The following is a 17,698-nucleotide window of genomic DNA, read 5'->3' as shown; positions in this document are numbered from 1 at the left end:
TGGTTGGGAGGAGTGGTTATAATTCAATAAAATGGATGTTGTGATGAATGCATGTGGACCTGGATACCCTCTCAGGTGATTAGTGTGCTATACAAATCAATATACCATAACATAATAGTGGTTTTATATACTCATGTAGTTGTAGAGAATGAATAAAAATATCTCTTTAAAAAAGTGCTGGCTGTTAATAACCAACAGTATCAGAGGCCCACCAATACCAATGCAACCAATTCAAGAAACCAGTTAGTGTTTTGGAATCTGACTTTCCAGGAGTAGCCCGATCAAGCAGTCTGGCATTACTAGGCTTGCTAGGTGTTAGATGTACATGTACAGCATCTGACCCCCCAGGATATAGTGGCATGGATTAGCAAATTTAGCGGCACAAAAATGGAAATTTAGCGGCACAAATATGGAAATTTAGCGGCAATTTTGCGGCATTTTATTTGGCCATTTTTCCTACAACAAACACAGATATCTTAGTTTTTTTTAGTTATTTAACAACATGAAGCTATGTATATTTGGTTTATTTACAATGTAGACACATTGTTTCCCTCGAAAAGCAAGACTTCCTCTCCGGCAGAACACAGAACGTCCGCCTTCCGCTCCGAAGCCACCAAGATCATCTGCGGCATACCCTAGGGCTCATTCCTCAGCCCTACGCTGTTTAACATCTACATGGCACCACTCGCCCACGTCACCCGACTGCACGACCTCAACATTATCTCCTACATCGATGACATCCAGCTGATCCTCTCCCTTGCCAAGGGCCCCCACAACGCCAAAACTAACCTACACGAAGTAATGAAGGCCGTCGCCGAATGGATGAGGAACAGCCGACTGAAGCTGAACTCGGACAAGACGGAGGTCCTCATCCTCGGATCCACCCCGTCGGCCTGGGACGACTCCTGGTAGCCGACCGCACTGGGAACAGCTTCAACACCCACCGACCACGCACGCAACCTGGGGGTCGCAACCAACGTCTGGCATCAAGAGTGCGCATCGCAGCATCCGGGAGACAAAGACAGAGGAAGTACGGAGTGACCCCTGACCAGAGAACCCCCGCCGGAGATCGAAGGCCAAGGCTGAGGGGACCGGCGAAGCAGAGTCAAGAGACGCGGTCATGACACACAGCCCCCCTCCCAGACAGCGTGGGAGGAGGAAGAGGCTCGTAGCGCCAGCGACGATCCAGTGGGGCAAGGAGCCGCATAAAACCGCCTGTATTCATTTTCACCATGCGCTCTTCTGTTTTTGTTAACTTTAATTATCATTCAGGGATCGTTAAGGTATCTAGAAAACATTTTAAAAGCGTTTCTTTCTTGTATGTACTGTTTGTGGGACATTAAATACTGGTGATGCAGGGAGAAGCCGGCCCGTGCCAATGCCAGCCGTGTCACACGGACAGGAGAAGAAGGCACGGAAAATGTGGCAGAGACACTCGTCATACTGAGAAGTGATGAGGAAATGAAAGTACAATTTGTACTGGCAACAACAACCTCTTTCCCGCCATTGTAATTCTGATATTTCACCACACTCCCGCTAGCCACATGTTTCTACTTATATTACCACCATGACTGTTCTTTGTACACTATGTTCTTTTAGCAGTTAGCCAACACCACTATACCTCTTCTTTCCTATACTTTGCAATCTAGCCCTGTCCAGCTATTAAGTAGTCTGTCAGTTAGGTCTACACGCCAGAACTCCACACCCAATATGGCCTCGGTGACGCTCACGCTGGTTGCTATAAATGCATGGTTCATGTTTGCCGTCGGTTATCCCAGATATCCAGTCCAAGATCCAACGGCTCATCGGTAAGAACACTCACCATTCTACTCACTCCACCTTCAGTACGCCCTGCTTTTACGGTCTCTGTACATTTCCTCCCCTTACAGTGCATTGCCACCTCGCCGTGAGACTATTCATTCCTTATCCCAATCGTCTACCTTGTATGGCCAATCGTTACGGTGAGCAGATAATGGTTTGCGAACGGCGCAGTAATTTTAAAATATTGTCACCTACTCACCCCAGTACCCTTCTCCTTCAGATCCTGCATCTGTGCGAGCCTCCAGTCTCATTGGAACATCTGTTTGCTTTGGTTGTGTAATTGAATTTCCGAGGGTAGCTAATTATCCATTTAGCTTCACATTTTTATGGCAAGCTCTTCATAGGTTCCACGCATTGTCTTATACTTTATATGGGTAACATAGATTGATGCAGCTATTTCCATTGCAACTCACACATTCAGGTAATTGCGCGCTTCACAATTGTCTAGGCACCATCACATCGTGCCGCGTTTTCACGATTGCTTGTCCTAGACTACGCATCACCCCTGCTGCGGCTTTGACGAATGTAAATCAGCACCGTTGTTCTTCACTCACCTTTTTCACTTGACATTCATAATCGGTTCTTTAGACACTCAAGTGTCCTACACAAGGAACCAGTCAATTGGTTGACATGTTTTATTGTCTCAATCCTTCGTTTTAATTATTCAGTCTGCCACTACTCCTTAGCCAGACCCCCCAGGATATAGCGGCTTTTGTAAAAATGCAGTGCGATTTCTACAAACGTGCCGATTTCGCGGGCACTTTTGTAAAAATCGCGGCATTTTTACAAAAGTGCCGATTTCGCGGCAAAACGCAAAATCCTGGAGGGTCTGAGCATTACATTGGCTACAACAAACTGAATTTCATGTCAGTGTTATAATTTATTTGAAGAAGAGGACCTTATTTAAAGGTGGGTAAGCAGGGCAATTTAAACTAGGACACATATAGAAAATGCTAACAGCTTCTGGAGTGAATGCAACCCTTTATACCATTTAAGTGCTAGTCACTCTACTGAAAAGTAAAAAGGGGCTCTATAGCTACCCTTAACCAACAGAATAACTGCCGAACAATCTATCACTACTAATGTTCCTTACAGATATATTGTTACCTCAGGTAAGTAACTTGTGCATCTGAACGAAACACATAGTAATAAATACCTTACCTTAGAATAGATACCCCAGGAATACCAACCCGGTGGTGGGTTTGCGAACCAAGATCACACCAGAAAGTCCTGGAGAACAGAACGGCCAAAGAATCCGTCTCTCCAGACTTTGCTGTCCAGGCAGTAGTGCTTGGTAAACGTGTGCAGCGAAGCCCACATAGCTGCCGGGCAGATGTCCTGCAAGGGAACTCCTCGTCCCAGAGCAGTAGTGGCTGCCGTCGCCCTGGTAGAATGGGCGTGTAGCCCCACCGGAGGCTCCTTTTTAACCAAGGAGTAACAAGCCTTTATGCACAGAATGACCCACTGAGAGATGGTCTGTTTGTGCACAGCCCGACCTTTCTTGGCTCCCATGTAGCCAAAAAAGAGCTGGTCATCCACCCGGAACTGTTGTGTGCGGCTCAGATAGAAAGAGAGCGCACGTTTTGGGTCCAGACGGTGGAGCCTCTCTTCCTATTTAGAGGGATGTGGAGGCGGAAAGAAGGTGGGCAAAGTGATGGTCTGCCCGATGTGAAAGGCAATGACAACCTTTGGCAGAAAAGAAGGACGAGTCCTTAGAACAACTTTGCGCAGATGGACAGAGAGAAAAGGAGGCTTAGAAGAAAGAGCCTGGAATTAACTCACCCTTCTGGCAGAAGTGGTGACAACCAGGAAAGCAGTCTTTAAAGTGAGAAGACGAAGAGGATAATTATGAAGTGGCTCAAAGGGAGCGCACATCAGAAAGGTGAGAACAAGATTCAAGTCCCACTGAGGCATCACGAAAGGAACAGAAGGAAACACGTGCACGTGAATCTATTTACAACAGGGGACTTGAAAAGGGAAGGCTGGTCTGGAAGCCTTAAGAAGGCGGAAATAGGCGAGAGATAGCCTTTGATAGTGCCCAGAGCAGAGACCTGCTGGGCCAAAGAAAAAAGGAAAAGAAGGACCTCTGAAAGAGGGACAGAGAGGGGATCCACAGCCTTTGCTGTGCACCATGCCACAAACCTATTCCACCTGCAGGCGTATACCGTCTTAGTGGAGGGACGCCTGGCTGCCAAGATAACATTACAGACTTCTAAGGGCTGGTCGAAAGACGTCAACTGCTGCCACTCAATCTCCACGGAAGGAGGTGGAGGCTGGACAGGTTCGGGTGGAGGACCGTCCCCTGCTGCTGCGACGGAAGATCCTCCCGAAGAGGCAGACGGATCGGGGGAATGATGCTCATACTGAGTAGCTCGGGATACCATAATCTTCAAAAGCCCAGTCCGGAGCCACAAGAATAACTTGGGCATGGTCGCGCCTGTTCTTCTTCAGCACTCTGGGCAGAAGTGGTATAGGCGGAAAGGCGTACAACAGACCGCAACTCCACTCGCGACGAAAAGTGTCGCCGAGGGAGTGCCGCCTTGGAAATTCCAACGCGCAGAAGTGATGACATTGCGCGTTCTCTTCGGTGGCGAACAGATCTAACCAAGGCTCTCCCCACTGCTGAAAGAGACCTGTGCCACGTCCGAGTTCAGACGCCATTCGTGATCCGCCATGCACCAGCGGCTGAGGTCGTCCGCCCTGGCATTCAGAGAACCTGCCAGGTGTTGAACCACCGGGGATATGCGCTGATGTTCCAGCCAAGCCGCGAGGCGCAGAGCCTCTTGGCATAGGGTCCAAGACCCCACCCCACCATGTTTGTTGCAGTACCACATGGCGGTGGTGTTGTCTGTGAACACCTGCACTACTCTCCCCATGACAGAGGGGAGGAATGCCTTCAGTGCAAGTTGGATCGCCCGAAGCTCCAGCAGGTTGATGTGGAGCCTGGATTCCGTCGGAGACCAGAGGCCTCTGATCTCTGCCTCTCCCATGTGGCCGCCCCATCCCAGAAGAGACGCCTCCGTCACAACTGTATGTTCCGATTGGGGAAGGGAGAGGGATCTACCATTGACCCAATCGCGATTCGTGAGCCACCACTGCAATTGCTCTGCAGTGCCCTCCGAGATCTGGACGTGATCGGACAGGTTGCGCTGATGCTGTGCTCACTGGAACTTAAGGTTCCACTGCAGAGCCCGCATATGCCATCTGGCATGATCCACAAGCAGGATGCAGGAGGCAATCAAGCCCAGCAGCCGAAGGGTCATCCTCACCGAAACCCGGGACAGAGGCTGAAAAATCGGAATCATAGCCTGAATGTCCCGGACTCGCTGTTCGGGAGGATAAACCTGAAACCGCGCCGAGTCCAGAACCGCTCCGATGAAAAGGAGCTTCTGCGAGGGAATCAGGTGCAACTTCGGCACATTTGATGGAGAACCCCAGCAAATGCAGGAGGTCGGCTGTAGTCTGGAGGTGGGAGACAACTGCCTAGGGCGAGCAGGCCTTTAACAGCCAGTCGTCGAGATAGGGGAAGACTGAAACCCCTGATCTGCGCAGATGAGCTGCGACCACCGCCATCACTTTCGTGAACACCCGAGGGGCGCTGGTAAGGCTAAAGGGGAGAGAGGTGAACTGAAAATGCTCGTGGCCTACCATGAATCGCAGCTAGCACCTGTGGGCAGGCAGGTCGGGGATATGGAAGTAGGGGTCCTGCAAGTCCAACGCCACCATCCAGTCTTGCGGGTCTTGGACAGACAAGACCAGAGCAAGTGTGATCATCTTGAACTTCTCCTTCCGGTGGAAGCAATTGACGTTCCGAAGTTCTAAGATAGGACGCAGGCCCTTGTCCTTCTTTGTTACCAGAAAGTAGTGGGAATAACAACCACGACCTACTTCTGGCATCGGAACGTGCTCGATGGCCCCATTGGCAAAGAGGGCCACAACTTCCTGCTGGAGAAGCGCCAAGTGATCCCCCGACATGCAGTTGTACTGAGGTGGCATCGCTGGAGGGGTTGTCTCGAAGGGGAGTGAGTAGCCCCTTCGGACAATTTGCAGCACCCACTTGTCCGATGTGATGTTGAGCCAGCGGTGGAGATGATGGTATATTCGTCCACCCCCTGTCGTCTGATGGGCCTGAAAGGTCTGACTAGGAAGGCTTGGAAGCGGATGCTGCCGGTTTGGAGATGGACTGGCACGTCCGCTGGCCCCCTGAACCGCCTCGACAGTTCCCATGTCACAGGCCACACTGAGGTTGTTGCCGCTGTGGCCTGTGGCTCTACGAAGGCTGTGGGGCGCCCCTTCCGTGGCCACGAAAGGAGCGAAAAGCAGAAGGCGGAGGAGGCAGAGTGGCCGACAGACCAAAGTACTTGGCCGTAGCCCGGGAGTCCTTGAAGCACTCCAACGCACTGTCTGCCTTGTTGCCAAAAAGGTGAATGCCATCAAAGGGCATGTCCATCAAGATGTTCTGGACATCCCCTGAGAAGCCAGTCGTCCTCAACCAGGCGTGGCGCCGCAGCGCCACAGTCGTGGAAATCGACCTGCCCAGTGAGACGGCGGTATCCAGCCCACAACGTATAGTTAACTTCGCTGCATCTCTCCCGGCTGCAATCACCTGGGCGAGAACTACCTGGGCCTCCTCCTGGCAGTTGAGCAGCACCTGCGCAATCGTGTCCCACAGAGAGTGGGTATGACGGCCCAAGAGGCATGCGGTGTTCACCGACCGCAGCCCTAAGCTGGCACAGGAAAACAGCTTCTTGCCAAGCTGATCCAGGTTCTTGGATACCCTATCCGGAGAAGCAGTAGTAGGGAACGCGCTATGGGAAGCTGAGGCTTGGACAACCAAGCTTTCGGGGGTGAGCTGTTGGGTAAGGAAGAGGGGGTCGCCCGGAGCTGGGCGATGGCATCGGGCCACGTTCCTATCCACAGGAGCTCCTGTGTTGTGCCTGGACCAGGTGCCCAAAAGAACATCAGCAGGGCTTCATTAAAAGGCAGCAAGGGCTCCGAAGAGGTAGCCGCCGATTAGAGCACTTCTGTCAGGAGGTTAGTCCTGACGGCCACCGTGGGGAGTTCGAGGTGGAGAGCCTCGGCTGCCCTACGTAACACCACTGCATAACTGGCTCCCTCCTCCGTAGCCACGGTAGGAGGAGACAGCATGCCAGGGTCAGGTGAGGTCTCAAGACCACTGGCCTCCCCCAATCCTCTGCCCAGTCCACATCATAAGCACAGTCCTGTGCTAGAGGGTCCTCGGATCCCTCCCAGTCCTCCCCTTCCTCTGAAGTCTCGAAATAAGGAGGACGGACATAGGGCACGAAAGACCCCATCTGCGTCGGTATCGGCGTCGGGCGACATTGATCCACTGTGCGAGTCTTAGATCCAGAAGAATGGTGATGACGACTCCGCGACTGGTCCCTCAACCTCCCACGGGACCTCGAGCGGCGCGGAGCCGACTGCCAGACTTCAAGTAACTTCCGGGACCGCTCCCGCAAAGTCTTCGGCACCATGACCCGGCAGTCGGGGCATGACTTTGGGTCGTGGTCACGCCCCAGGCAGTAGAGACACACGAGGTTGGGGTCCGTCACCGACATCATTAGAAAGCAGTCCCCACAGTTCTTGAAATCGGGCATCCCTACAACGCCAGGAGTCGATCAACTCAAAAAGATGAGGTATAAGGCCTCGAAAAAGTCAGTCAAAAATTGAGGTGGGGGGGCGTGGCCAAGCAGCGATCCATGATGGCCGCGTAGATTAAAAGTCCGCCACCCGACCTTTTCCAAACGTCTATCCGGCACATTTATCCGCACCATCCGAGGGAGGATCCGTCCATCGAAACGTCAGCGGTCACCATCCCGCCAGCTCCGGCTCACATCCAACGTCTGGCACAAATGTTACGGGGTCCGGGGCAGTGAGGCCAACATGCTGGCCTGAAGCCGGGACAAACAGTGGGGCGATGGGCCGGGGCGGTGCTCAGCTGGGCCGGGGACTTCTCGTGCCGGCACGAGGCCCAGAGTGTATCGCCGCTGTGGAGGGACTGCACACCGCACTATGAGGATCGGGATCCCGCCGTGACCCAAAGGCGGGTGAGGCCTGGTGAAGACGTTCCATCTGGCAGGAAGGGCCCAGGTACTATGCCGTCCTCGCAAGGTGGAACTAAACTCGGCAAATTTGGACAGTGGTTACTGGGCCTTGAGCAGGGGAGACCACTGTGTTGAAGCTATGTACGTAACACTGGCATAAACCCAGGAAGTGTTGCGGCCGTGTGAGCATCAGCCCGAGCTGGGGCAGAGGCGGTCCTGTATATTATCACCACTGGGACATGCTGATGGGGAACCCCCCCCCTGGCAGACAGAAAGGGCGCAAGGCCAAGGGCTGGTACCGACCCAGGAGAGAGGGCGCTCCGGGTCTAGAGAGGCTTGTGTCTCAATCCTGAAACCAGGTTCTACACTTGCAGCTTCACTACATAGTGGTGGGCTCCCCGTGGGATATCAGAGACTGTGTTGGTTCTCCCTTCACCTGAACCATTGGGGTCTGCAGGACCACTGATTCACCAGCCGGTGGAGTGCAGCATGAGGCCTGTACAGACGCCTCCCCTGTGTAACCTGGAAGGGCCGGAGTAACAACTAAGCTGCATAATGGATCGGAGCAAAGGCTCTGGGGCCCGGGGCTCATGGTGGCACAAACCAACAAACTGGACCGTTACAGCGTTCCCAAAGACACACAACAGAGCCGACTGTCCGGAGGGGCCTCCCAGGGTGGCCCGTGTGAAGAGGAACAGGAATTATCACTGAAAGACGTCATGGGCGCTTTCACTGGAGTCAAAACCTCCCTTAAACATAAAATGGACACCATGGTTATCGACGTGAACCTCATCAGGACGGATCTGGGGAAGTTGAACGAGAAGGTTAAGCAGGTGGAGATCACGCCGCGAGTCTCGTCGGAGATGTCACGCAACTCCAAGAAGAAGTCCGCAATTTACAAAACTTCCGCAAATTCATGGACTTAAAACTGGACGACTACGAAGGCCGTCTATGGCACAACAATCTCTGCATCCTGGGTGTTCCTGAGAAATCGGAGGGGCAGTCCCCTGACGCATTTGTTGAGGAGCTTATCCTAAAGCATCTCCAGCCCAAAGGCCTCAGCAAGTTCTTTGTCATCGAACGAGCACATAGGTTCCCGGGCGGCCGTCATCCTCCAGAATGTCAGGACGGGGGTCCCTTCTGCTATGAGAATGCAGACATAACCTTTTTTCCGGACTTCAAACAGAGGGTACAAAAGCAGAGGAGGTTGTTCAACTCTGTGAAACGAGTACTTAGAGACAGAGGACTGAAATATTCAATGCTATTTCCAGCACGTCTTTGGGTCTTCGGGTCGAGACAGATGGAAGGGCATGGTTTTTTGAGCACCCGCAGTGGCATACTGGATCGAGCACCGTGGAATGAGGAGCCCAGGTGGCCACGTCGGAAGGGAGAGCGAGTACAATCACCCTGCCTGAAAAGAGGGCCATATGGACATTTATTTCCGGATTGAGTATGTTGGGCCTGGGGCGGGGTGGGTTTTGGGTGGGAATTCCCTATATCTGATCCTTCACGGTTGTGGACCCTTTTAGACTTGACACACTTAGTTCAATGAGGATGTACACTTGACTTGATGGGACAGGGAGGCGGAGCGCTCTATTTCCCCCTTTTCTTCTACTTTTAGTTCTTTCCGAGGGCGAAAGGCACTCTGCAAGTTTTCGATGGGCAGTTCTAGGCCCAGAGTGCAGGGCAGCGGGGTGGAGGGTTGTTGGGAGGGGTTGTTTTGTTTGATTTTGGTTATATTCATTGCATCAGCGACATCTATAGTAATTCCCGTAGAGGAAATGGAAACTCCTGCCACTACTCCTGTAAAGGGAGTAGAGATGTCTTCTAATCAGTCATGGCTACAGGGAGAGATGTAGAAATTAAATTGTTAAGCTGGAATGTCAATGGGTTAGAGGACAAGATCAAACGCAGTGTTGTTCTCCAGTACTTCAAGCGTCAGGCCCCCAATATATTGTATTGCTCCAAGAAACCCATCTCATTGGAAATGCATGCAAAGCATTACAAAAGAGGGGGCTACATAATGTTGACTCATGCGGGATTCACCTCCAGCTCACAAAGGGTGGGTATTATGATGAAGAAATCCTTTCCTCTTGTGGTACGGGCAACCTGGACAGACGACCGGGGACGGTATATTGGAGTCTCGGGCACATGGGAGGGACACCCCATCACACTCCTTTCGGTTTATGTACCACCTGGCCTACAAGCCACTACCTTTAGAGATTTAGGGACTATAATGCTAGCTATTCCAGAGAGTCTGTTAATACTAGGAGGGGACTTAAACTCAGTAGTCTCGGGCGAGTAAGATCGACATCCCCCGAGCAATGAGCCCCACTTCATTTTGGCTTTCTGAATTTCTTGAGACCATGGGGCTGGTGGATGGCTGGTGGACCTATCACCCAAACACAATACAATACACCTTTCATTCCGGGGCACACGGGAGCGTTTCACATATAGATTATTTTTGGTCCCAGCGTCTCAGATTGCTCACATCCATGAGACTAAACATCTGGCATGGGGCATCTCCAACCATTTGCCAGTTTTGCTTCACGTGGTCCTTGATTATAAACAGGCGGGACGGGTGGCCCCCATCAACCAGTGGTATTTCAGATCATAAAATTCGCAAAGCACACCTTACAGCAATAGATAATTACTTTATTGACAATGAGGGATCAGTGGACTCCCCGCAGACACTATGGGAAGCGCTGCGAGGCCTCCGGGTAGTTACGCGCTATACAAGTGTAATTTTTCATTTCATTTCATTTCAAGCCTTCAAGACGGTGATTCGGGGTCAAGCCCTATACCTAATCTTGGGCAAGATGATCACATCAGAGAGATAGTGGCCATTGAGGCGGAGATTAGCCAATTAGAAACTGACCTGGACTCGGAGGTCACATCCGATAAACTCCACTATTTAAAGCTCCGACAGCAGGAATATAGAGCATTGGCAACTAACCAGGCAAGGGCCTTGGGAAGAGCTGCGCAGGGACGGCTATATGAGGTGGGAGATAAAGCCGGGAAACTACTAGCGTGGTTGGACAAGAAAGAATGGGCAAGCTGACTAGTGCCGGAACTTTGCGGGGAGTGAGGTAGCCCCCTCACAGATCCCCAAGGCATTGTTGACAAGTTTGCTGCCCACTTCTGCGCTGTCTACTCTTAAACAGCTCCCTATTCCGTAGAGGACTCCGGTCAGATGTTAGCGGACATGACGCTGCCCAAGCTCTTAGTAGATGACCGCAACTTTTTTAATAGTATCATATCCAATGAAGAAATAGCGAAGGCAATAAGGTCCATCAGATCGGGAAAGGCCTCTGGCCCTAATGGGCTTCCAGTCGAACTATACAAACTTAAACCGGACAGGCTGGCTCCGTATCTCCGGGCTATGTATGAGGGCTCAAAGGAACAGGGGTTCCTACCGATAGACCACAGGACGACCACCATCATCACTATTCATAAGGAGGGGAAACCTAACACTGACTGTGGGACCGATTTCCCTCCTGAATGCGGAGCCCAAGATTTTGGCTAAGCTTCTGGCCAACCGACTGATCACAGTGATTGAGACTCTAGTCCATCCAGATCAATCTGGTTTCATGCTGCATCTTAACACAGCACTTAACTTGCGTATGGTGCATGGAGTACTAGGCACAGCGGCCTCCATCTTAGAACCAGCTGTAATAGTCTCCCTAGATGCCACCATGGCTTTCGACACCATTGAATGGCCGTATCTTTGGGCAGTTCTAGAGAAGTTGAGGTTTGGCCCAAAATATATTCAATGGCTGCAGCTTCTGTATGCTAAACCGCTAGCACAAGTAGTAGTTAATAACAAAATATCTGCCGCCTTTGAGCTGGGTCGGGGGACCCGGCAAATATGTCCGCTGTCCCCCCTCCTGTTTGCTCTTGCTTTGGAGCCACTGGCGGCCTGAATACGCAGAGACCCGATGATTCGGGGCATGCGCTGGTCCCCGGAGTGGGAGGACCACATCTCGCTCTAGGCAGATGATATTCTACTCTATCTGACTTCTCCGAGGCGGTCCCTGATTGTTGTCCTGGATATTCTTGATATTTTCGGTAGGTTCTCCGGGTACTCTATTAATTGGAGTAAATCCCTATGGTTCACTTTGGCTGGAGAGCCGCCTATCACACCGAAGGGATGCCCAATACAAATGCATACAGAGGGCTTCAAGTACCTGGGGAATTTTCTCTCCCTGGATTCATCACTCCCATTACTCCCAGAACCTACACCCCCCCCCTTGACCAGGCTGCGTAAGGACATAAACAACTGGAAGTTACTCCCGCTTTTTAAAAATGAAGTCTTTGCCTCGATTTTTATATGCCCTGCAGAACTCCTTAGACCCTGTCCCAGTGTCCTACTTCAGGGAGGTAGAAGGTCTTCAGCTGGACTTGTTGTGGAGTGGAAAGCCACGTATTGTCCTTAGTAAGCTCACCTTGAATTGGTATGACGGGGGCATTAGCCTCCCTGAAATCAAAAAGTATTATTGGGCGGCCAATCTAGCTGCCATCAATCATGGCACCTACACGCGTCCTGGAGATCCAGGCTATAATATAGATAGATGGCTCCTTTCGAGTGGGAACTATAAAAGAGCCCTTTAATCAAAACCACAACGCTTTAATCTCACAGGAACCACCAAACACTCAGTCCATGTTTGGCACACGGCCGCTAAATGCTTTGGATGGAATCGCAGGCTCACTCCTGCGATCCCGTTATGGGACTCAGAACAACTGGGTAGCTTGTGGAAAAGTAAAGGGTTTGACAAATGGGACCTTATAAGTCCCTCGCATATAGGTGTTCTATGGGACAAAACAGATGTTAAGTCATTCACCACCCTGCAACAGCAATTTGAGTTAGCGGACTCGGAATTCTTCCGTTACATACAGGTCAGACACGCTCTACGTTCCCATCTGCAGCGTGGTACCACCCTTCCAGAATCATCCCCATTGGAATTCAGAGTCTTCTTAGAAGGTCACATCCCAGATAAAAGAATCTGCCCTATATATTTCAATTTGTGGGCTCGTCTAGAGTCCCCAATTTTATCAAAAGTGAGCTCAAAACCGTGCACTTTTGATAAAATTGGGGACTCTAGACGAGCCCACAAATTGAAATATATAGGGCAGATTCTCTTCTCCTATGTGGTCCTAATTTCCTCCCCTGCCAATCTGCCCTACATCCTCTTCAGGGGGCCCCTGTTTGCTTTTGGTAACACATCCCAAATAACACTATCTCATTGATATATAAAAAGTTGATAAACAATATGCCAGACCCTCTTCAGTCGCTTCAGGAGAAATGGTCCAGAGATGGAATGGAGATGGACGACGAGGAATGGCAGGCGGCCGTTTCCTCGCCTAGAGTCGCAGCAATACCAGCGAGCCTCCGACTGGTCCAACTTAAAGTACTCCATAGGATTTATGTAACAGGACCCCAGCTGGTACGGATGGGAAGAGTGGACGGGGGGACTGTAGGCGGGGATGTGGCCAGGTGGATACTTTTATGCACCTAATTTGGGAATGTGACAATATTCAACCCTGCTGGCGCAAAGTACACGACTCACAATTAAGGTAGACTGGGCACAAACTCAATTGACATCATTAACGTAGTGTTATCCACGCAACTCCGCCTAGAAGCTCGTAGATGTCTACTGAATATTTGGGAGCCAACAGATCTGAATGACTGCTTAACACAATGGGTCACAATGGGTCACTTTGGGGCTTATGCTCGCTAAGAGAAATTTTGCACAGCGGTGGGGAGCGTCTCAACCTCCAGAGGTTGGTGACTGGAAGAAAGATCTGGATTGGTCAATGTTCAGAGAAAAGACGGTATATGTGGCCCGAGGCTGCCCTAGGAAGTGGGCCCGTGTATGGGGCTTGTGCAATTCCTATCGTGGGGGCATATGTCAACTGCCCCTCTCCTTCGACAGTGAAGACCCTACCTTCGCCCTAGAACTTCCAAGTGATATTTTGTACTGATTGATTTTACCTATTGTCCCCATGTGGCCCGTCTTATTGCTTCCTCTGTAATGTACTTGATATGGTGAAGTTGATTAATAAAAAGTTTTATTAAAAAAAAAAAATTGACTGAGGTACTTGCTCTTCCCGGATCTGCGCTTGTTGGCGCGGAAAAAGAAAGAACTGACGTCCGCGAACGTGGGCGCGTCTAAGTAGCTCTGACGATGTCATCCCGGCGCCAACAACGCACGCGGAGCCGCACGACGACGCCTACCGACGCGCAGGGGTACAGCTGCCGAAAAACTTTCCGGATACAGTCTGACGCCTAGGGGTAATTATAAGGTAAGGAATCTATCACTACGTGTTTCTTTCAGATAATAGCATGCACCTTGAGAGATCACATGGGTCCTTCCACCGCGTCGTCATGTGATGGACTGCAGGTATTAACATCAATAGGTGCATCCGGATACCACAGTTGTCCATTATCGCCTACCTCAAATATATTCTCAACTTGCAGTGTCATCGTACAAAAAAACAGTAGTTTTATAGCTTGAAGAATTTTTGTGCATTCACATGTACTTTATTCTACCACCTAGTGGTTAGGTCCCTTTATAGGCTCTAATCTTCTCCTCTCCTAAGCGACATTGAACATTTGTTGCTGTATCCCTCCTCTTGTGCCGTGATGTATGCCCCATAAGTTCTTCTGTGAGGTCACTATCTTCAGATTCTTTTTTCCTCTAGGCAACTTCTAAAGTTTATTGGGCTTCCTGTTTCTTTGCACATACTGCTTCCACTACTAGTTCCAATCTCCTAATTTCCAGGGAGGTGGGAGGGTGGCATGTAGATCAAGAATCAGAAGCATGCTGTGCATAAATTCTGTAGCAGTATTGTACCTCCTTGACAGGCTGGGTTGAAATGAGTGACCTACATCCCTCCTGTGCTTCCTTGTGATCATGAATGTCCATATTTTAGTGTTTTGTGAACGGTATGTGTTGATGACCATGTGGCTGCCTTGCACATGTCACTTATTGAAAAGTTTGCAATAAATACCAATGTGGGTTCCTTTTTCCTTGTGGAATTAGATCTTGCAGCCCCTTTACCCTCCTGCCCCCCACCCCCTGGCCACTCCTACTGTTTTACTACATGTTTGCCTTGTTTGAACTATCACTTTTGCATCAGTCCCCCTGGTGATTGGTCAGCATAGTTGCGAATGCAAGGAAAAAGAATTGCCTCCTTCTTCAGATTGGTCTCGTTTCCTGCTGGTTTTTCAAAATTCGCCCTAACATCTAAGGTATGTAGAGGCCTTTCCGTTTGAGTATTTGGAAACCATAAAAGAATGCATTTCTTCTCTGCACACAAAAATCAAAAACACACTTAAGACGTGAGAGCCAGGTAAATATCAACTGGCTTGAAAGGTTTCCAGGCCAGCAGAATTTCTAAAAGCTCAAAGGGACACTGTGGCTTGCAAATGAATAAACTTGCTACATAGGTACAAGTAAGGATCAGTAAAACGATACTCAATCTATCACACAGAAAGAACATCTCTTTAGTTCAGAGGAGGAATCGCAAACCATATGTACACACGGTTTATTTGTTGAAGGACTGGCCTCCAACCGTCCAACTCCACCTAGGAACTTGTTCCACTGCACAACTGTCCACGATTCGCCAGTTAACCCCTTCCACGCTCATGACGAGCTGGGCTCGTCATGCAGTAGCCTCCTCGCACGCTCATGACGAGCCCAGCTCGTCATGAACCAATGAGGATCACGAAATCCCAGCACAGCAGGGGAATTCCCATAGCATCCAAGAGGTTAAAACTGTTATTTCTTGGCAGGGTCAAAATTTACTCTTTTTTTTTTTTAGAACTCAAGTAGTTGTCTCTTTTTTTAGGCTGGCAAGTACCCACCTGTCCGAGGGTTCCTTCCACTAGGGTACCAACATTCTAAAACCCTTTTTAGTGTCCACCTAGATTGGTTGCTAGTGCTTAAATAGCCTCTCTAGAATGTATTATTACTAGGCTGTAGCAGGAACCTCTATGCAATATCCTTACATTCAGGGATAAAGGAATACATAGAGATCCAGTTTCACACCCAGTGTCTATATGCTATTTAGATAGAAGGAAACTATCCTTGACCTTTCTGCCTAGAACTTCTCAAACAGTTCAAGGTTCGTTTTTATTATCACTTTTTCTCACCTTCCACCCCTCAGCTATGATGCAGTTGGACCGAGGAAGAGAAGTTCTGGGCCACCTCAGTCAATACTTCCTCCCACAATATTAATGTTGAAATCAGCAAGGGGTAGGGTGATCACAACTAACAGTCTCTCACAACTAACATGCCAAATCCTTAGTGAAGAACTATTAAAGTGATATGGGATTCACAAACCTTTCAGCAAATGAAGTAAGAAAAAATACACTTGTAAAAATCAAAGAACAGGACAGGATGCAATAAGATTGTCGGAGTTATCGAGAGGACTACACTAAGAACAAAAAATGCTGTAATTGTAACTGCAGGGCTCCAAACTATGGTAAGTGATGCTAAGATAATGCATTAGTGATCTCTTAAGTAACATTTTCAGTTTTCAGACATATGAATGAAGCTTATTTATGTGCAAATGAATCCAGAGACATACTTTTGCTCCTTAATTCAGTACTTTTTGACAAATAAATAGTGCCATGTGTTTTAGAAACTAAACAGTGACAGTGAATATGAGTAGTAAACAATAGTAGTTAATAAATATTTTATTACTGTGGGTGCAGTCTGGAAGACCCGAAGTTGTTGCGAGTGTGGGAGGGAAGCATACAGAGGCATCACAGTCATCTGTGGACAATCATCTGGTAAATGTTTTACAACATCCCTGCATGTTTTTGCCATGGCTTCAATCTCTTCTTGTCCTGTCAAAAATACCAGTATGTCCTGAGAAAAAGGTGCTTCCTATGAAAGGAAAAACGAAAGAATAATAGAGATAATGAACAACTCTTCATTAGCTTTCGGTTTGGTAGGATGGCAACACTATATTAAAACTGTCTCAAAAAAGCTAGAAAAGAAATGATACAGAATGTAAGCCTCCTTCTTCAATTTATCATGTTCCTCTCCTTACTCTCTGCAGTCTACCCCCCACCCCTCTCAAAAAATAACTTTCCTTCAGCGGTGAAGAAAATGAGTAGAAAGATGAGCCTGGCAGTACATTTTTATTCAGCTAGATTTTTTTGTAGCTAAGCAATGCATGTTTTAACAGTCTTTTCTCATTCACTGCACACATCCGCTCTAATTTTTATCATGACCCAGGATCATGACCCAGGACTCCAGGCAAAGAAGATTGCCAACGCACAGCATCCCTCCCACCCGCTAATTTGCCACTTTCAACAAAGTCCACCTCCTGCTAGTCTCCGATCCGCTCTTTCACCTCACCAGACCCCATTCCCACTCTCACTATCACTCCATCTCCATGCCCTTCTGCCTCCTACTTCCACCGTGAGGCAGATTCCATCTCCCTCTTCCATCCCTCTACTATCCGATCGTTGTCATATCTCTCTTCTGCGCTTCTTGGAGGCTGACTGTTATAATCCCAATCCCGCCTCGTCTTCCCAACTTCTCTCCGCCCACATTTCAAGCCTATCACCTCCTTGCCTTTCTTGCATCCCCATCAATAAGAGATCTTTGAACAAAAGCCACCTTACCCAACATCATGTTTGTAGTGTTTTGTGCTACAGAGGAGGACTACATATTAGTTGTGTTCTCCTTCACACACAACTGCATACTGCTGATCGACAGACCCCTTCCCCTTGCAGTCACCAGCGCCTTCCTTAACTACTGCTAACATCACCTTTTTTTTTAACAATACATTTTTAT

General features: G+C 49.3%; 1 protein-coding gene across 1 annotated transcript in view; it reads right to left on the bottom strand.

The window, feature by feature from the left end:
* The window catches only part of DHX33 (DEAH-box helicase 33), a 193,922-nt gene that overhangs the window by 106,803 nt on the left and 69,421 nt on the right, over positions 1–17,698 (bottom strand). The window contains exon 5 of the mRNA XM_078679696.1: positions 16,595–16,780. Coding sequence (XP_078535822.1) covers positions 16,595–16,780 — 186 coding nt within the window. The remainder of the gene's footprint in view (positions 1–16,594; positions 16,781–17,698) is intronic.

The sequence above is a fragment of the Lissotriton helveticus genome, chromosome 3_1 (assembly GCF_964261635.1).
Source record: "Lissotriton helveticus chromosome 3_1, aLisHel1.1, whole genome shotgun sequence".
In the NCBI taxonomy this organism is placed as follows: Eukaryota; Metazoa; Chordata; class Amphibia; order Caudata; family Salamandridae; genus Lissotriton; species Lissotriton helveticus.
This window is presented reverse-complemented; position numbering and strand designations above follow the sequence as displayed.